General features: G+C 41.7%; 1 protein-coding gene across 15 annotated transcripts in view; it reads right to left on the bottom strand.

Annotated features, from left to right (window-relative positions):
• Nucleotides 1-19,520, bottom strand: part of PPFIA1 (PTPRF interacting protein alpha 1) — a 97,899-nt gene that overhangs the window by 25,784 nt on the left and 52,595 nt on the right. For 5 of the 15 annotated variants that reach the window (XR_004537576.1, XM_033928201.1, XM_033928195.1 and 2 more), the window contains exons 13-21: nt 19,253-19,332; nt 18,905-19,055; nt 17,942-18,165; nt 14,056-14,275; nt 12,392-12,505; nt 7,272-7,423; nt 5,160-5,332; nt 4,360-4,453; nt 1,775-1,786 (exon numbers count right to left, since the gene is read on the bottom strand). Coding sequence is in view for 14 of the 15 variants with exons in the window: in XM_033928201.1 (XP_033784092.1) it covers nt 1,775-1,786; nt 4,360-4,453; nt 5,160-5,332; nt 7,272-7,423; nt 12,392-12,505; nt 14,056-14,275; nt 17,942-18,165; nt 18,905-19,055; nt 19,253-19,332 (1,220 nt within the window). In the remaining variant the exon portion in view is untranslated. The remainder of the gene's footprint in view (nt 1-1,774; nt 1,787-4,359; nt 4,454-5,159; nt 5,333-7,271; nt 7,424-12,391; nt 12,506-14,055; nt 14,276-17,941; nt 18,166-18,904; nt 19,056-19,252; nt 19,333-19,520) is intronic. The other 10 variants (XM_033928205.1, XM_033928208.1, XM_033928207.1 and 7 more) reach the window with 7 other exon arrangements.

Genomic DNA, 19,520 nt, shown 5'->3' with positions numbered 1-19,520 from the left:
ACATTCAATACTGTTGTTTAAATCTCAAACTCCTATTAAGAACCTTAGTGGCAGAGGGTCAGTCTAAACCAGTGGTCTCAAACTCAAACTCTTTGCACGGCCACATTTTGGATTTGTAGGTACTTGGAAGGCCTCAGAAAAAATAGTTAATGTCTTATTAAAGAAATGATAATTTTGCATGAGGTAAAGCTCTTTATAGTTTATAAATCTTTCCTTTTTTGCTAAGTCTTAATAAAAATATTGTAATTTAAAGCTAAAGAGACATATGATCAAGAAACTGTTTTATTTTACTTTTATGATTATGATAAACATAGCGAGGGCCTCAAAATAGTACCTGGTGGGCCGCAAGTTTGAGACCACTGGTCTAAACGGAAGTTTTTTGATGTGGGCGGAGGTGGTTTGAGCTTAAGGCTCTACCAGATAGACCTGAGGCTTTTTCTTCCGTTAGATTTAACCCATCAGCTAGATATGCATAAACCAGCATTTAGATGTTTATACTGCATAAACATCTAAATCCTGATTTTACAAAGCTAGGATATACACATCTAAAACTGAAAAACGTGCATCTGGCAAGGGTGTGTGGTCTAGGTATATTCTGGGCGGGACTAGGGCAGGCCTATTTCAGAAGGATGTCTAGGTTTCAGAAAAGGACTGCTACTGCGCAAACTGGCAAGAGATATCGGACTCTGTGAAAGCTTAGAAAAAGAAAGATTTATGTGCCAACAAACCTAAGAGCATAGCCAGACAGCCAGATGATGGCTCCGGCGAAGTGTGCCTAAAATAGCTTTGTAGATTGTTTCCCTCTGGGACCTACAAATATAAAAAATACTTGCATATTTTAAACTTAGGAAGGTTACTGAAATTCACCCCAGGAAAAACAGTTCAACAATGGGAAATATTTTCTTTTCTCTACAAAAAAAATGGTACTAAATTAAATCATTTGGTTTCAGACAAAAGTCCTTTTTTCAATTTCCGCAAGTAACAGGGATAAAATATTCTAGAATGTTTACCATGACTTGGGCCTATCAGGCAGCTAAATTTTGGAGAACTTTACCAGATCAGATAGATTTAATAAATAATTACAAGAGTTCTAAACAAGCCTTGAAAACATATTTGTTTGAGGGGAAAGGGAATGGGGACTTTTATACTGCCTTTTTGTGGCTTTGGTATTGGAGGGTTAAGTGACTTGCCCAGGGTCACAAGGAGCAGCATCGGGATTTGATCTTGCAACCTCTGGGTGCAGGGGCAGCAGCTCGACCAGTGAGTTATAAATTATTTTGATATTTTAATTTCTTTTTTTAATGTAAACCGCTGTAAACTTTTCAAGGTGTTGGCGGTATACAAATAAAATTTGTGCTGTATTGTACTATAAAAATGTCACTAACAGGCACAGTGTAAAAATATATTCCATTTCCTAGTTCTAATGCAATCAATGTCTACGTCATGCACATGGCAAAGCCACAAGCAAGTTTAGATCTCAGCCCAAGACTATACAGGGTCAGTTGCAGCATACAACAAGCTGGAATTGGTAGGACTTCTGAAAGGTTAATTTGGTTAGTTTTGTTTGCAAAGACATTTCAAACTGTTGCTTCTCTCCTCTTCAAAAGAAATTCCCAGCATGCAACTTGGGAATTGATGCTAAGGAGTCGAGTTATCCTGCTTTTAGTAGAAGGGTCCTGGGTGAAGACAAGAGGAGTTTCAAGCTTTATAAAGTAGAAACAGAAAACACAAACTGCAATTCAAATTTCTGAGAGCAAATTCAAAACAAACTTACCCTAACTTTGGACTACCACATCAAAGGGTAAAAATAAATGTGGAGATAAAACAATGAAGAAAACAAAAACCATAACTAAACAAATCAAAAAAGAAAAATCTCACACAGAAATATTTCTTACATGTCAATGAACAGGAAAACCATGCGCAAACATAATGGAGATCCTAAGGGGACAAGTGAATTCTAGAATCAACTTTTCCCTGATGTTCAGAACTCCATTTCTCTGTCATATGTAAATAGTATTTCTTTTGCGCCCCCCCCAATCCCCCCCAAAAAAAAATCACACTCTGTTTGTATTCCTGTCTGTACACAATTTAGACTCAATTTGCAAGATGCCTCAAATAAAAGCACCAGATAAAATATATATTCTTTAAAATTAGTATTGAGGATGGAGTTGGTCCAGAGGAAGGCCACTAAAATGGTTGGTGGTCTTCGTCATAAGGTGGGGGACAGACTTCAAGATCTCAGTATATTTGGAGGAAAGACAGGAAAGGGGAGATATGATAGAGAGGTTTAAATCCCTACGTGGTATCAACTTAGAGCCATATTGGCACGGCATGTGAAACACAGTAAACTCTAGACACTGAGCAGAGGGATTCTCCCATTACTCAGGAGATTTTGCAACTTTAGCACTTGCCGTGGGTGGGTCTGTACGGGCAAACTTTCCGTTATTACTAATCCATTTACTCAACTTATGAACAAAACAGAGAGGCAAAGAACAGTTTAAGGAATTGCCTGGATTAATTTTGGACCCATAGTCATAATATACACTTTGATACAGTTGCTCATTCCACTTCCAGTAGACATATTGGTAAAATTCATATGCTATAATCATACAGTTATGATTGTATTATGATAGCGTGCTTTGGAAGTGAACTCTAATGATTAAAGACACATGTACCATGTATATTCGAATATAAGTCAATCTGAATATAAGTCGAGACCCCCCATTTTTCCCCTCAAAAAGGAGGAAAAATGGTTGCCTCGAATATAATACGGGAGCTTAATATTCAAGTGTCCTGCCAGGATCTGCACCCAGTGCCCCCTCCCTCCCTCCCGATGCCTTGCAAGCCTCCACTTGACTCTTCAATGGGACCTGGTGGTCTAATGGTGGGCCAGGATATGAGGGATCCCTCATCTCCCATTCCAGCTGACTCCAAAAAAACTTTGTGCACCTCTTTCCCCCCCCCCCCTCGACTCCTCAGTGGCCTCACAGTGAGCAATAACTTCTTTCTGTGCCTGCCGAAATTGACAACCACACCTCCCTCCCACCTCCACCAGGGTGATGGTGAATGGCACTCCCTCCGAGATGTCGGAGGTGATAAGTGGAGTGCCACAGGGCTCCGTCCTAGGCCCGATCTTGTTCAACATCTATATAAGAGACCTGACAGAAGGGCTTCGAGGTAAAATAACATTGTTTGCCGATGATGCCAAACTGTGCAATGTAGTGAGCAAAAGCACAACAGACAAAAAAGCAATGACAGACGATATGGTGCATGACTTACTGCTGCTGGAGCACTGGTCTAGGTCCTGGCAACTCAGTTTCAATGCCAAAAAATGCAAAGTCATGCACCTGGGAAGCCAGAATCCATGCAAGATCTACACCCTAAATGGCGAGATCCTGACAAGAACTGTAGCAGAAAGAGACTTGGGAGTGATTGTCAGGGAAGACATGAAGTCGGCAAACCAAGTGGAGCAAGCTTCATCCAAAGCAAGGCAAATCATAGGTTGCATACGCAGGAGTTTCATCAGCCGTAAACCTGAAGTCATTATGCCACTATATAGATCCATGGTGAGACCGCACCTGGAGTACTGTGTGCAATTCTGGAGGCCGCATTACCGCAAGGATGTGCTGAGACTGGAGTCGGTCCAGAGAATGGCCACCAGGATGGTCTCGGGACTCAGGGAGCTCCCGTACGAGGAGCGGTTGGGGAATTTGCAGCTCTACTCACTCGAGGAGCGTCGAGAGAGGGGAGACATGATCGAGACATTCAAATATCTCACGGGCCGCATCAAGGTGGAAGAAGACATCTTCTTCTTCAAGGGTCCCGCGGCAACAAGGGGGCATTCGTGGAAAATCAGGGGCGGGAAACTGCACAGTGACACTAGGAAGTTCTTCTTCACTGAAAGGGTGGTTGATCGCTGGAATAGTCTTCCACTTCGGGTTATTGAGGCCACCAGTGTGGCGGATTTTAAGGCCAGATGGGATAGACATGTGGGATCTATCCGCAAAGATAGATAGTGAGGATCACTGGGGTGGGCAGACTTGATGGGCCTTGGCCCTTATCTGCCGTCTATTTCTATGTTTCTATGTTTCTATGCACCTTTCAGGTCCCTGGTAACCAGCTGGTGCACAGAACAGGAGCAATCTTGCTGCCCCCCCCTGCTCCATTCGAGGCCGCTGGCTGATTGGCTGCTGCGAGTGCTTGCGAGTTTAGAACTCCTGGTCAAATGCTGCTAGTTGCTCTCTTCTACCATCAGAACCTCAAACACTGCTGGCAGAAAGCCCCCTGGACATCATGTTCATGTGCAATTCATCAAACTATGCTAAAGTTGAAAAAGCAATGTGTATTAAAGATACTCACTTCTTCTGCAGTTTTCTGTTCTTTTCTGCCTGTCCTCCCAACTTACTAAGTACCAAGGCGTCCGGAGATGAATTTTCTATTTCTGGTGTACCTGCTAACAATGAAATAGCAAACAGAAGTGACTAGTAAGATCCTTCCTAATGCAGTGGATGGTTTTACACTGGCTTTTTAAAATCTGCCTTAGAAATTCAAAGAGGAATGGGATAAACTTCCCCTTCAGTTCAAAACAGCTGAGCTGACAGGGCACCCTTCACAGAGTGACACTTACCTCCTTAGCACACAAAAAGGGACAGTCAGTCTTTAACACTATAACTTGGTTTTATAGGATGAAGAGACCTCATTATGATTCATAACCAGCAAAAAATAAGGTCTCATCCATTAGTCAAGGACTTGTGTTTCTTTTAAGAGAGAAAAAAGGGTCTCAGTAACCCTGCAAACAATCTACTTGGTTTACATATACATGGGGTTCCGGTGTCTATCATTGAGCCAAAAACCCTCTCATATAACCGCTTAGGGATAGGCTGTCTATAAATGTTTTTTTGAGGGGGCATGTCAGAGGTGGAGGGTGGGTATTCCTGTACTAACCAGTTAATGCTTCTACATTACTACACACTAATTCAGTAGTGCATGGATAATGGAGGAGCCCTTACCACCTACATAATAATGGCCACTTAATAAAGACAACATCATTGTATGGAAGAATGGAAGAAATAGTATAAGATGAAAATGCACATGGGAAAGACCTGCAAAAGAGTGCATCAAGGCCTTGATCAATAGAGATATACAACTGACCAACCAACCTTGTCCTGGCGAATCTTTTCCAGCTGGACCAGGGCGACCTTTTTCTTTCTTGCCAAAAAGACGACCGATGGAAGATTTGATGCCCTTCTTTCTAGGGGCTTTATTAAGGGAGTCTTGGCTGCTATTGCTACTGCTGGGATTGCTTCCCTGTCCATCCTGTGAACCTGTAGAGCTTCAAAAAGCAGAACATTTTCCATGCTTTCTCTACCTTATCTGTGAATTATCAATCACTTTCTCTCTCTCAGAAGCTTTTTTGGGTATGTCACCAGTGCCAGCCTTACCACTGCATTTTAGCCCCTAATGAGACCCTGTAATAAGTGACTGCACATCGATCCACATCCCTTCCTCACACCCTGCATGTCACCAAATACCTTCTTAAAAATAAAAAAAAAACCAAAACTTTTGAATATTCATATGTTCAGGCCATTATTTTATCTCAGTTGGACTATGGCAACTCGCTTTATGCTTGTTTAAGTAAACGTAATTTGAGGAGGCTACAACTTATCCACAATACGGCGGATAAACTGATATACATAAACATAAATATGACCATGTCACACCTTTACTGAGATCCCATCACTGGCTTCTTGTTTACTGGAGGATCCAATTTAAATGTGCAACTGTCATTTTCAAAATGGTATTTTTTTTCTCCTTTGGTTCCTGTCTCATTTAATTCACAAGAAATCTCTAATTCGAGGAGCTCTCAGAAATATAAACTTGGTTTTCCCACTGTTAAAGGAATAAAAACTATGGCCAATTTTGTCGATCATTCTCTTTTTTATTCGTAAAAGTTTGGAATGATCTTCCTTCTATAATTAGAGTTCTCTCTCATCTACCCACTTTTCGTAAAGTTGTGAGATCAAATCCCGGTGTTGCTCCTTGCAACCCTGGGCAAGTCACTTAATCCTCCAGTGCCCATCGCTTTGAATGCCAAAGCCACAAAAAGATGGTATACAAGTCCCCAAGTGAGATAATGCAGGGCAGATGTTTAAGAATTCAATATATGTGTAAAGTTTACTTCTTGACCCAATGCTTAACTCCTGCAAAGCACATTTTTGGCTTAAACAAGGTCCACTATGAAAGGAATACTAACATCATGCAATAGAATTGGTCAAATACATGTTTAAAAAAAGCGTTTCTAGCTTGCAAAACTTTAAATCAGTTGGTTTAAGATGCGAGTCTGTTTTCTTGGTGCCTCTAGTTAGCCACTGAGTAGGGCACAAGTATTCTACCCCCCCCCTCCTTCCCGGTACCCGTTGACATCTTTGTTGGCAGCGCTATCATACCTACTGCTCGTGTCGACTGGACCTTCCTTAGACATCACTTCCTGGTCCTGCAAACAGGAAATGACGTCGGTATGAGGGCCGAGGCCTGTGTGTAGGCAGCCTGCTCACTGCCAGTGAAACTTTAGAAGTGGGTATTCAAGTTTTCTAAACAGTGATCAGAAATGCACACATGTGCACGGCACATGTATAATTTAGCCTGTTGTAGCATGATTTGTTCTCATCAAACTCTGTGAAATCTCTTCAGAAATTGCGACTTCATATTCGCCAAAATCGTGTGCGCTGCAATAGTACATGAAATACCAAGTAATAACCCTGGCTTAACTAGGGTCATCTTGCACAAAATTTCCAGATTTGCATTTTCTGAATCACAACAGTTTCCCTTAAATTTACCAGCAAGTTAAAATTCAGAACTGAACTAGTCGCCCCTCCAGGCAAGCTTCTCTTGTAATGTAAAATAAATGTAGCTATGTTATGTATTCTTTTTAAGATGAAATACATCAATTATTTGAAAGATGTGGGAGTGAGTGTAGAATCTCTCTCCTCTCTCAGAGCTGCAGATACATTTGAAGCATGGACACCTGAGGTCTCCAGAGTCAACGTGAAAGACTACCTATGATTTCTTTGTGTTAAGTCTATTAAAAGAGTTCAAATGAACACTGCGTTAGTAGGGTTCATGGACTCATCTGGAATCAAAAGGCTTGTAGGTTAATAGTGGATATCCAGGTGCACTGAATTTTTAAGTCACAAGACCGAGCTGCTGGTGACACTGCACATCTGTCAGATTTCACAGGATAAAGTGAAATAGTCTCAGACTCGGTTACTTACTTCCTAATATCCCGGATATCCTCATGGCTGACGGTATGCAGTGCTCCTTTGTGGAACCTGTCTAGTCGGAGGGACCTAGGAGAGGATGGTGGGGATGTCTCACATTTTATTGTGGCTTTGTCATCTCGTACATCATCTCTGGAACCTGGAGACTGTAGGAATGGGAGAGCCGAGAAGAGAGATCAAACACTATAAATGATTCCTTCACTAGGCATTTTTTTAAAATAATCATCCCCACAATGAAGTCTCTCTTAGGGTCCCTTTTACTAAGCTGTGTTAGGTGCTAATGTGGGGGGCTTCATGCTAGAGAATGACACGTGAACAAATTTTTCCCCGTCTCTGCGGGAACGCATTTTCCTGTCCTGTCCCTGCTCCGTTCCTGCAAATTCTGTCCTCATCTGCATAAGCCTCAAACACTTTAAAATAATAAATGTTCGAGGCTTGTGTGTTTAAGGCAGAGCTTACAGGAATGGAGCAAGGGCAGGATAAACGACAAAATACGCGGGGACGGGGAAATTTAGTTCCTGCAGGGACGGGGACAAATTTGTTCCTGTGTCATTCTCCACTTCATGCAAGAAAATGGCCTAATTCAACACACTCTAAAGTGTTTTTGCCAACTGCACATGCTAAGTTTGTTTTTTGGAGAGGGTCACGTCAGCGGCAGAGAACAGATGTGGAAACACTAGTCAGCCGACACTGCCGCTGCCCATAACATGAGAGCTGTGCACTAATGCCAACATTAGCACAAGGTCAAAAATTCAACTAATAGGAAAATGCGTATTTTACTGGCTGCACTAGAAATGGGCTTAGCACATGGCAAAGTCCACTAAGCCTATTTACTAGTTCAGCTTAGTAAAAGGGCCCTATGGTAGTTAATCTTGCTGTCCTATAACCAGCCACTTTCTGCATTTCCAGCAAAAAAAGGTAAACAGATTTCCTATTTTCATCAGAAAGGCGTGTGAATCTGAAGAGGTAAAGGAAGGGGAGAGGACTTTTTAAGGCAATGCATTACTAATTAGCATCTGCCCAGAAGTACTGACAATGAAAGCTACGCTTTGGGGTAACAAGCAGCTTTTACTTTTTAATTAAAGCCAACCTGATTTATCTTCCATTGTTATTATGTCTACACACTCACTCTGTCATTAAGTCTATACCCTCAATCTGTATTCTCCAATGTCATGTACCCTCCTGGAAATGTCCAGCTCTCTTCTTATGTAATCCGCTTTGAACCGCAAGGCACAAGCGGAATAAAAATCACTAATGTAATGTAATGTAACTAAACAGGGCAGGTCAGCCTTTTGGGAAGAACCCTTAAAAGAAATCTGCAACACTCATACAATTAAATAAAAATCACGCACTTTGTAGGATCTCTCGTAGAACTGGAAAAGGGCAGATGGTTAGCACAGCAGGAGCCACATAAAGAAAAGCTGATAATGGGTAAAACTCCATGGTCTGAGTTAAAATACTACCCTTAAGTCTCATTTTGGCTTAAATTGGTGGGTTTTTTGTTTGAAACATTAGTGCACAGTCATAAACAAAATAAATACAGAAAAAGGCTTGGAATGGACTTAGGGCTCCTTCCACTAAGGCGCGCTAGCGTTTTTAGTGCCCGCTGCATTGCCGCGCATGCTAACCCCGTGCTACGTGCCAAGAACTAACGCCAGCTCAATGCTGGCGTTAGCGTCTAGCACGCGCTAAAACCGCTAGCGCAGTTTAGTAAAAGGAGCCCTTAGTGTGTGGAAAAGACCCGTGTAAGATCGCACTAAGCCCATTTATGAGTGCAGCTTAGTAAACATCCCTTTCAATTTTGCTGCTTGTGGAGATGATCTTTAAATCTTAATTAAGAACTTATGGCTGTACATGGATACATTTTGGCTGAGCAAAGAGATGTCAAAGGGCCTTATGCTGTCAACACTCAACATTAAGTCCCTTTTGAATGATTGCCAGCCCCGTTTCTTGATATTTTTAGATAAAATGGCTTCTAGCGTACGAGTCCTTAAAAAGCATAAAATCATTTTCAACTGTGGAAAAACTTGGCTGGAGTGAGAGGCCTCCTTAGAATCTCTCACCATTGGGAAAGAAGCCAGAGGGAAAGCAGGGTTAAAAAAAATGAATTCCACTGGAAGGCCAGTTATTTTTTTTAATGAGCTGTGCCAGTAAATAGGCTTAGCGTGCCCTAACGCATGACTTTTCCACATGGTAAGCCATTTCAAGCACAACTGTAAAAAAAGGTATTTTTCTATTTCTTGAATTTCTGGCTACCCATTAGCACACAGCTATTTAAAAAGAATGAACGGGGGAGCACTTAGGCTCGGATTCTCTATACCAGGGCTGCCCAAGTCCAGTCCTCGAGATCTACTGGCAGGCCAGGGCACTGCCTTCTTGGTATGCAAATCTCTTTCATGCATGTTCATTGTGGAAATCCTGAAAACTTGGCCTGCCAGTAGATCTCAAGGACCGGACTTGGGCAGCCCTGCTCTATAAGGCACCAATATTGGCAGCTGCCTTAAAAGTGGCTTACAATCGCATGTCAATCACGGAATGGCGCCGAATAGAGAACTGCACCTCCGGGAAAGATAGGCGATGGAAATTTAGGCCAGGGTCCTCAAGGCATACATTCCCGGCACCTATTTTTGCCTTGAATGGCACCTAACATCACTTCCAGTGTTAGCCAATCTTGAAGTATTTTGCCTGTTAGTGTGCAGTAAGCTTTGCATTACTTATATTTAAAACATATTTTGGGGAGAGACTTGGCATGTGCAGAGTGAACATTCCCACTAGAGGGCGACCAAAACCAGGATTCTCGGTTTCAACAGCAACTGAAATTTGCAGTTCAGTTTCAGCCAAAACTGACCCCTCCCTGCATGATCATTCTTGACTTCTGCACCCATCCACCTTTGAAAGCCCTCCCAGGGCCTACTTTTAAATCTCTTGGTGGCCTTGTGGATCTTCAGGGCAAGATTCCACAGCCAAAATGGAGATTTAAAAGTAGGCCCGAGAAAGGTCTTTGGGTGGTGGTTGGTAGACATGAAGAATGATCACAGGGGGGGGGGGGGGGGGGCTTGGTTTTAGATGAAAATGCACTGGCATTTTCGTCTGAAACCCAAACCCACATTATGAGTAGGTTTCTTCAGCTTCTACTTCCCACATTATCATGTTATAATTTCTGTGCACTACCTGGATTACAGAGATTTCACAAATGAGCACCTACCGCCTCATAAATAGGATATTAATTGTATACAGGCACCACATAACAAAATTAGCGCATGACCTGGACTGAAATTCTTTTAAAAAAAAATTTCCCAAGTGCCGTGTTATATCTGAGCTTAACGCGTTGGGAATGTCTTACGTTAAAATGCATTACGCTCAGATTTCACTGCCCTTTAGTAAAAGGGTCCCTTTGTTAGAAAAACAAAACAAATTCAAGATTGACAGTAACTGAAGCTCAAACTTTCATGCCATTTATAAACAAGGAGAGAGAGGTTGGTGCTGTAGATCCAACAAGAGGGAAGGGAAAAAAAGGAACAATGACTCCAAAAACCTGCTATGTTCCACCTAAAGATGGCAAAGCGGTAATATTTGTGTTTAAAATATCCTCAGATCAGAATGGCTATTCAATGTACCAAAACTAAGGTTGAAATATTAGCCTTAATCTTCATAGTAAAGCTGCTACTAATTTTTTTTTTCTGTTTTTGGTCTTTCATGCCATCTGTAAACTACAGAAGCAGTGGATGTCACATATCAACAAAGAAATCTTTGCTAGTCAATCATGACTTTTTTAAAGAAATCTGAAAATTCCAGATTTTTAAAGCTCTAGGGATAAAGGGGAGCCATTTTAGATTCAGGTGCTTGTGGAGCAGAAGTGACTGGGAATTGCTTGTGCCCCATTCAAGAACTAGAGTTATCTGCAGGGCTGGGCCAGCAGTGAATTAAGGGTTGTGATTTTTGGTATTTTGGTTAAGGAGATGAGGTTCTGCACTGGGAAGCAGGGCTTTTTAACACAGAGCTTAACGTCCTTTTATATATTACCGAGGAGTGGGGATCCTGAGAGTATCAGCTCTTCGAGGAAGTTACTTTTCTCTGTGCTATCAATAAGATGTTTTAAATGTGCACTTGGTATCAATTTTGGCATCTGAAATGCACTGTGCATTATCACAGCTTAGTAAATAGGCCCTAATGTTTGGGGATGATTTTAGGTTTCTAGTGGTTATGAGTAATTCCCTTTCAGAGCTTTCTCATTTCAAATATACCTCAGAAAATATCCTTTACAAGTATTAACCATACGACAGACATGACTGTTTACAAATATGACATTTGCTTTCAGACAAAAGCATGCAGACTGTATAAAAGTACACAGATGTACATAACAGGAAAGACTGACCCTCATCCCTCAAGCAGACCACCAGGTTAGCACTTCGTATGAAAGTGGTTAACACATTACCTTTCTCCGATGCTTCCTTAAATCACTAGGCTGACAGATGCATGCGAAGGAGAGAGATTAAGAGAAAGCACATTTATGGTAAACCGCAACACAAAGTTGCAAACCTCAGTCCTTTGATGTCTGAGTCTAAATGACATTTAAAAACCAGCAGTTGAGATTCATATCTAGTTAGTGATACAAGGTAAAGCTTATGCTACCTCACTGTTTATTGCTTTTAGCACTGAATGTTTTTATTTAGGCATAGATTAAACTGAAATACATAATAAAAAGTGGAACGGTTCCGACCCTGTGGCATACACTCTGCACTGCTCCCCAGACCAGCGCAGAGGGAGTGGTCACAGCACCTGGGATGGAGAAGGGGGCCACATACAGAGGACTGTGCAGATTTCAGAAATGGCTCAGTGCCATCTAGTCAGCATACACAGGCCATGTTGACAGGATTCCAAAAAGAGCTGCAGAGTTGAGGTGGGGAGTGTGAAACCTGGGGCAGGACTGCATGAAGGCTCACAGAAGCAGATCCTGGTCTCAGCTGAGACCCCTCAAAAAAGTGTAGAGGCAAACTGCTGGAGTATAACTGAATTTCCTAGCTTAGCACAGACAGTGAAGCAGGAGAGAGTAGAAGCAGCAGCACCGCCATGAATCCCAAACCAGGAGTGCTTCCATTGATTTAATGCTTTACCTGTTGTGACGACTCATTATATGATGGGGTGGAACTGGGAGGGGAGCTGGATGAATAAACTACAGACTGATGGGTAACTGAGGTCTGGATTAAAAAGGACTCTTGAGATGAAGGCTAAAATAATAAAAAAAGGAAATCATGAACTAAAATAGATGATGAAGATACATTGTCAGCAAGCAGGTTCTATTAAATATATATATATATATATATATATATATTATTTTTTTTTACAATAAGATATAATTCTCTATCTTGGTGCATATAAAATTTAAGACCAAGAGTTTAAAGGTTTCATCATTAATGCAACAGAATATGAAACAGCAGTAAATGTATGTACTTGGCTGACAATGCACCAAAGACAAAACAGATGTTTCATTAAGGAACTTCCTCTAGTATCAAACACAAAATTAAGCACACATATAGTTTGCTAGATAGTCAGCTTTATTAGTGCATTTGATCACCAATGGACAATCCAAAGTTGTATACGGGAATCCAAGAAGACAAGATATCATGCATAATAACGCTGAGAAAAACGCTTTATAATCTCTCTCTTTATAAAGAGAGTGAGATCGATCAGGGGTGCCCATATTTCTGGCCTTGAAGGCCATATATCAGTCAGGATTTCTCTAATGGACACATCTGGATACAAACTACCTTCACCGGATGTACATTTATCTGAAAACCTGACCTGTTTGTGACCCTCTTCACCTCTGATAGATACACACACAAACATATGTACTATTGAAGGGGGAAGCTGTGAAAGCTGCTGCCAATGGGGAGGTGGGGGAGGATCAATTTTATTTTTTGCATAGGGCATAAGTAAAGCAGGTTCTGTGTGTAGTGGCATAGAAGGGGGGGGGGATCTGCCCCGGGCGCAATCTTGATGAGGGTGCAGGCACCTGTCCTTCCCTCCGCGCATGCATGTCACTTCCCTTCCCCCATACCTCTAACATTCCTGGTGTGAGCGGCATCCCCCAACCCTCTGTTGCGCCAGCGTCAGATCTTCCTCCGATGTCACTTCCTGGACCCACACCTAGGAAGAGATGGCAGAGGAAGAGTCGACACTGGGATGACAGCAGCTTGGGGGTTGCTGCTCGCGCCAGGAACTTTACAGAGGTACGGGGGAAGGAAAGCGAGGTGAGCATGGCAGAAGGGCGGGTGAGGAGGCGTCTCTCACCCTCGCTATGCCACTGTCTGTATGAATTAAGCATTTTTGTTTTAAATCAAGGTTCATAGGCTTCCTAAACATCACAATGAACTTTCACATGAACCCACAATATAAAAGAAAACTATCACTTTTATTGTGATTGGTCAGCCTTTGGAGAGCACTCATTTAAGTTCTGAAAATGATGATGAATTTTGCACATAAGACTGAACTGAAGTTTGCCGAGGCAAAAGAAACACAATTCTGTGCAAAGCTAAAATAATTTGCTCTATCAAATTTGAGGCTCTTTTCCTGAATCGATGGATGCACCTATTTCTGAAGCTAATGAGGCAAGCTCATTTCAACATTCGGTCTCGTGTGTTTGCTCATGGCATCAGAACCTGCCAATCTACTTCTCATATTCATTGCTTTTTAGTTTATGGCTCTAACATTTGCATAACCAAGTAGACCCAGTGTTTTCTTGCATTTTGAAATTAAGAAGAAATTGGATAGCACTTACCAGAGTCATGACTCCTAGTCTATCCACTTCCCGGGCAGGACTGTGCGGGATTCTCCTCGGTGTGGAGTGGCCGCTGCCAGGAGGAGAGGAACCTGAGTAATACGGTGGGATTGAACTCAATGACCTGAACCGGCCAAGATTGTCAAAGCTTCCACTCCCTACCCGATTTTCAATTTCCTCTGCCCGCTGCTCCGTACTCTCTTTTTCTTCTTGTATCAGTCTGAAACAAAGAAACTGCTCTGGCATCACCTCCATAATGTAACAGGCTATCATCGCATGTATGCTCCTCATCCCAAGGACTCTTGGACGTGCTGAAATTTACATGCTATTCTGCTTAAAGAAGACCTTCAAAGCTGGTGCCGAGTGATCTTGGAACCATTTACTCTCTACGAGAGCACTTTTGCTACTTATATAAAACAGCTTTTCAGTAATGAGAAGACATCTGGGTGGAACACATACTTTTACAGACAAGTTTTAATTTGTCATGTCTCACGAACACAATTAACAAGGCTGATGTACTTATATTCCTAACCTGGAAGACTCTAGAAAATCTCTACATCTCACTCAAGGTCAAACAATGACTACAGGCTCATAGACTGTCAAGTTCATTAGGTTTCAAAGTCCGATTTGTCTCTCTTCCTCTCCCTGCTTTGAAATGTATCTTTACCCTGCCACCCCTGATGTATCATGTAGCAGTCTTTGTCGTTTGCATTTGTCTTTGTCTTCTCCTCTGTCTTTTATTGTATTTTAATTTTAAATTTGTTTGTAAACCGCTTAGTTATTTTGATAGGCTATATAGCAAATAACAATAAACTAGAAGCTTGACACCTGTGCCATCCCCAGCTTAGACGAGATAAGAAATGATATATGTGCACTAAACCTTTAACTCAAATTGACAGAGTTGTTTTAAAGCTAATATAAATATTTCTGTTGCTTTTAGCGATTCGATTAATCAGAGACATGAGGCATCAAAAAAGTATCATTACATACTGAACACGGCTAAAAAAAAAAAATCACAGGGCTATTTGATCAGGAAGGGTCAGGGGTAGTCTCATCCAAAACAAGCCTTCTAATGCTTCTGGGTGTGTTTGCAGGGATGTCTGCAGTGGCATCCGTGGTCTCCCCTCAGGTCAAGGACTTGAGCATCTGGCAGTGTCATGAATATCAAAGAATTCTCTTTAGACTCTAGGGCTACCTCTCAGGTGCATTGCACCCACCTACACTCTAATTCCTGTCCTCTTTTCCGAAGTCTATCCAACAGAGCAGAAGCAGATGCAGCTCAGGAATTGTCAGAGAGATACTGGAACATTACCAGGAAAAACGGCAGCTCATTACAGATGAAAGCTACTGTTACTTTTTGGATGGTGAAAGATGGGAGGAGGCAGAGAGGACAGAGGACAGGTAACATACTGAGGATATAATTTGTGGTGCAGTAATCATCCTGTCCCATGAAGAAGGCGGGACTCTTGTATATCGTATTATTTAACAGAGTCAATTTCTTATGCAGTCTGGACCATGTTTTAATAAATCTCCATGGAAAATGTCGCTTATTTTTGCTCCTAATGAGCTCATTTAAAACCATATCCTCCTCTATCCCCATGGTAGCTCCTGTATTCAGAAGCATAACTTCAGTTTAATTTCAATTCACCTTGTATTCAGGTAAAGTAAAGAATCCATGGACTAGATCAGGGCTAGGCAATTCCGGTCCTCGAGAGCCGGAGCCAGGACAGGTTTTCAGGATATCCACAATAAATATGCATGAGATAGATTTGCATCTCAAGGAGGCAGTGCATGCAAATCCTGAAAGCCTGACCTGGCTCCGGCTCTCGAGGACCGGAATTGCCTAGCCCTGGACTAAATTAAAGTTTACCAGCAGGGACTCTTCAGGATGTGTAATACAACACTTGCATTCGTTGCTCATAACTGCAACCCCTTGCTGTCCTTAGATTGCCAATTATCTAGCACCAGACTGAGTAATAGAAGTGACTGGGGACACCCTTGACTCATCCCTCTGCCCAACACAAATTCCTCTGACAAGGCCTAATTGGCAATTCTCCTCACTTGGATTGTTTATTCAATGCCATCTTTTTACAAGGCACAGACACATAAACAGACAATTTATAAGACAAAAAGAAAACTGTTTCATTTTCATAAACTATACAGCCCACGTCAAGAGAACGGTTAAAAAGAAAAAATAACTTTCCATCAAGAAATCTCTAACATATTAGTGTCAAATCCTGCTTTCCTCACTGTTTTTGTTAATTTAGGGAAAGTCACTTAACCCTCCACTGCTTCAGGTTAACACTTACTGTAGATTTTATTGAATATTTATTTAAAACATTTGTAGCCCACTTATCAAACGTCTATGAGCATAACACCATTACATGCATAATAAAACTAGACAAGACTTAAACAAATCAAAATAAAGCATCACCAATGCAGTACACAATTCAAAAACATTTATAAATAAATAAGCTAAATAACAAAACTATAAAATACCCAAATCTGAAAATGCCAGTCAAAAAAAGTGAGCTTTCAAACTTTTTCAGAAGGCCAAAAAAAATCAGTGATCAAACGAATACAATCTGGGACTGAATTCCACAACGATGGTCCTGCTACTTGAAACATGCGAGCAGAGTGAATTGAAGGAATAACCAAATAGTCTCTACCTTGTGATCTTAAAGAACGAGAAGGAGCATATAGCTGCAAAAAAGAAGCAATCACGTATAGATTGAAATACCAACATCAGTATCTTAAATTGTATTCTCCAAATGACCGGCGACCACTGAAGTTGAGCCAGTACAGGTGTAACATGGGAGTAGCGAGGTAATCTTGCTATCACCCTAGCTGCAGCATTCTGAGCTACTTGAAACGCTCTAAGTGATGTCTTCGGTAAGCCACACAGAAGAGAATTACAATAACCTAAGTGTGGCAGAATGTAGCTCTCATAACTAATCTAAAGTGTGCAACTGACAACAAATCCTGTATTTTTAGAGCCAGAGAAGAGTGACAAAAATGGTTAAGGGACTGGAGGAGTTTGCCGTACAATGAAAGCCTAGAGAAATTGGGCCTCTTTTCCCTTCAGAAGAGGAGACAGAGAGGACATGATCGAAACATTCAAGATAATGAAGGGAATAGACTTAGTAGATAAAGACAGGTTGTTCACCCTCTCCAAGGTGGAGAGAACGAGAGGGCACTCTCTAAAGTTAAAAGGGGACAGATTCCGTACAAACGTAAGGAAGTTCTTCTTCATCCACAGAGTGGTAGAAAACTGGAACGCTCTTCCGGAGTCTGTCATAGGGGAAAACACCCTCCAGGGATTCAAGACAAAGTTAGACAAGTTCCTGCGGAACCGGAATGTACACAGGTAAGGCTAGACTTGGGGCACTGGTCTTTGACCTAAGGGCCGCCGCGGGAGCGGACTGCTGGGCACGAAGGACCACTGGTCTGACCCAGCAGCGGTAATTCCTATGTGCTTATGTTCTCATGTGACTACAAAAATTTAAGGATGTGTCTAGGATTACTCCCAAACTCTTTAATTTCTTGTTGAATTAAAATTGTTAACACCAGCATATACAAACTTCTGGACCAGAGGAAGAAAGCCAGAGAATCTTTGTCCTTGAGACATTTACGCTAAAGATCAGAACAGTGAAATAATACATATAACAACATGTCTGTCTCTCCAGTGCAATGACACCAGAAACCGGAGCTGGATCGGCCCGCTTTGGTGGAGCAATAACTTCGGCACCTGACTGTAACTTACCTTGGATCTGGGCATCAAAATCCAATCCCACAAAGTTGCAATGTTCAAAGAACTTGTTCAGGATATCCCATCTAGACTTTTTTACTGTTTAATTATCCCCCGACAGAACATTTGGACATGTACCTGATTTCTTTGTTGATTGCATCCAGCTGCTCTTGGAGCATCATGGCTAGAGTCTGCGCATCGGCCTGTCCGCTTGGTGACAACAGGTCAACCGAGTTGAATATAGTGTCCCGGTCATCTTCCACATCAGAGACATCGGCGTCGCTCTCAAAAGCTTGGGCTACGTTGGCTAAGACGCTCGCTTGCTGCGCCCGCTCCCAATCCTGCTCATTAAGAGTCTGCACCTGTTTTTACACAAAACCAATTCTCTAACTACTTAGCTTAGTGGGATGAAATTTTTGATAAACCGCTGTACAGAAAGTACAGTAATAATAATCAATCAGATAGGATATAAGCAGAAATACAGGTAGGAAAATAGAGGTAAGAGAAGAAGATTAAGGGTTTACTATTGGATCTGCAGCACCTCAGACTTACGTGCTGTAGTTGTCCATCCAGAAAGCAATAGAGGACGGCAAGAAAAACCAAGATCAGTTGTGCAGACAACCTAAGTGCGGACCAATTTCTGTAACTCATCTTTACTGATGAAACATTTTCTATGTAATCCAGTTTGTACAGTTTATTGACAGTCAGACAATTAGGGCTGGATTCAGTATACAGTGCCCAGCGCCAGGTGTACAGTACCCAAATGCATGACTTGGCATCTCTTAGGTGCCAAATTAGCTTGACTTTGACTTCTCCGTTCTCTTTCGTATACTGATTGTAGTTCCTCTCATCTGTTTCCCTAATAAAGTGTTTGTTTCCCCTATTTTATTGTACATTGCTTTCAAATTCTGAAAAAGCGATTTTATCAAATTTTTAAATAAACTTGGAAACCATATAAGCATTTAACAGCTAGCAAAAATTGTCTGTAAGTAGGAGTTAGAAATCTACAGTACACTCTGAATCTTATCAGACATGGCTGTTTCAATAACAAGAATGTGGGTATTCTGATAAGAAAAGCCTCTAAAACAAACATCGCACTACCTTTGAGGGTTCATCCCGGAGAGCTGCCAAACGTCCTTTCTGAGGTCGGCGTAACACAGAGGAGGTGCTGTAGGAGTCCACATGGCTGTCTGGAATGGATGAAGGTGCCAAAGCGTATCTGAAATCTGGCACACTGCCTAAATGAGGCCTACTTAAACATGAAAGAAAATAGCAGTCAATCCTATTAGCAGAACCAACATCGTTTCTCAGCTTTTAAACAAACAAAATCTCCCTCTTGGATGGTTTAGCAGAGTTAAGGCTACAGATATCATTTTAAAGTGCACCAGTGAGATCACAGGACAGTCTTGAAGAAACCTTGTAATAAAATACAACATATGTGTTGTTCACCTGTGGTGAAGAGTTGCAGCCCTTATCCTCATTTGCTCGTTTTCTGATCTCATGGCTTCAATGTCTAATAACAGCTGATCCTGCAAGGGAATGAAACGCCAAGAGGCGAGCCTTGTAAATGATACTCCCTCTATAAGACCGGCCAGGTGCGTGCAAAACTTTTTCTCATGCGAGCAAAAAGTTCAAAATTTTTTTTTCCCATGTATGCAACAAGTTCTAAAAAAACCAACAATTTTCCAGATTTGCAAGTATTTTTGGGAGCAACCAT

This window comes from Geotrypetes seraphini, chromosome 19 (genome assembly GCF_902459505.1).
Source record: "Geotrypetes seraphini chromosome 19, aGeoSer1.1, whole genome shotgun sequence".
NCBI classification, from domain to species: Eukaryota; Metazoa; Chordata; class Amphibia; order Gymnophiona; family Dermophiidae; genus Geotrypetes; species Geotrypetes seraphini.
The sequence above is the reverse complement of the archived record's forward strand: the minus strand, read 5'-3'. Positions and strand labels throughout refer to the sequence as shown.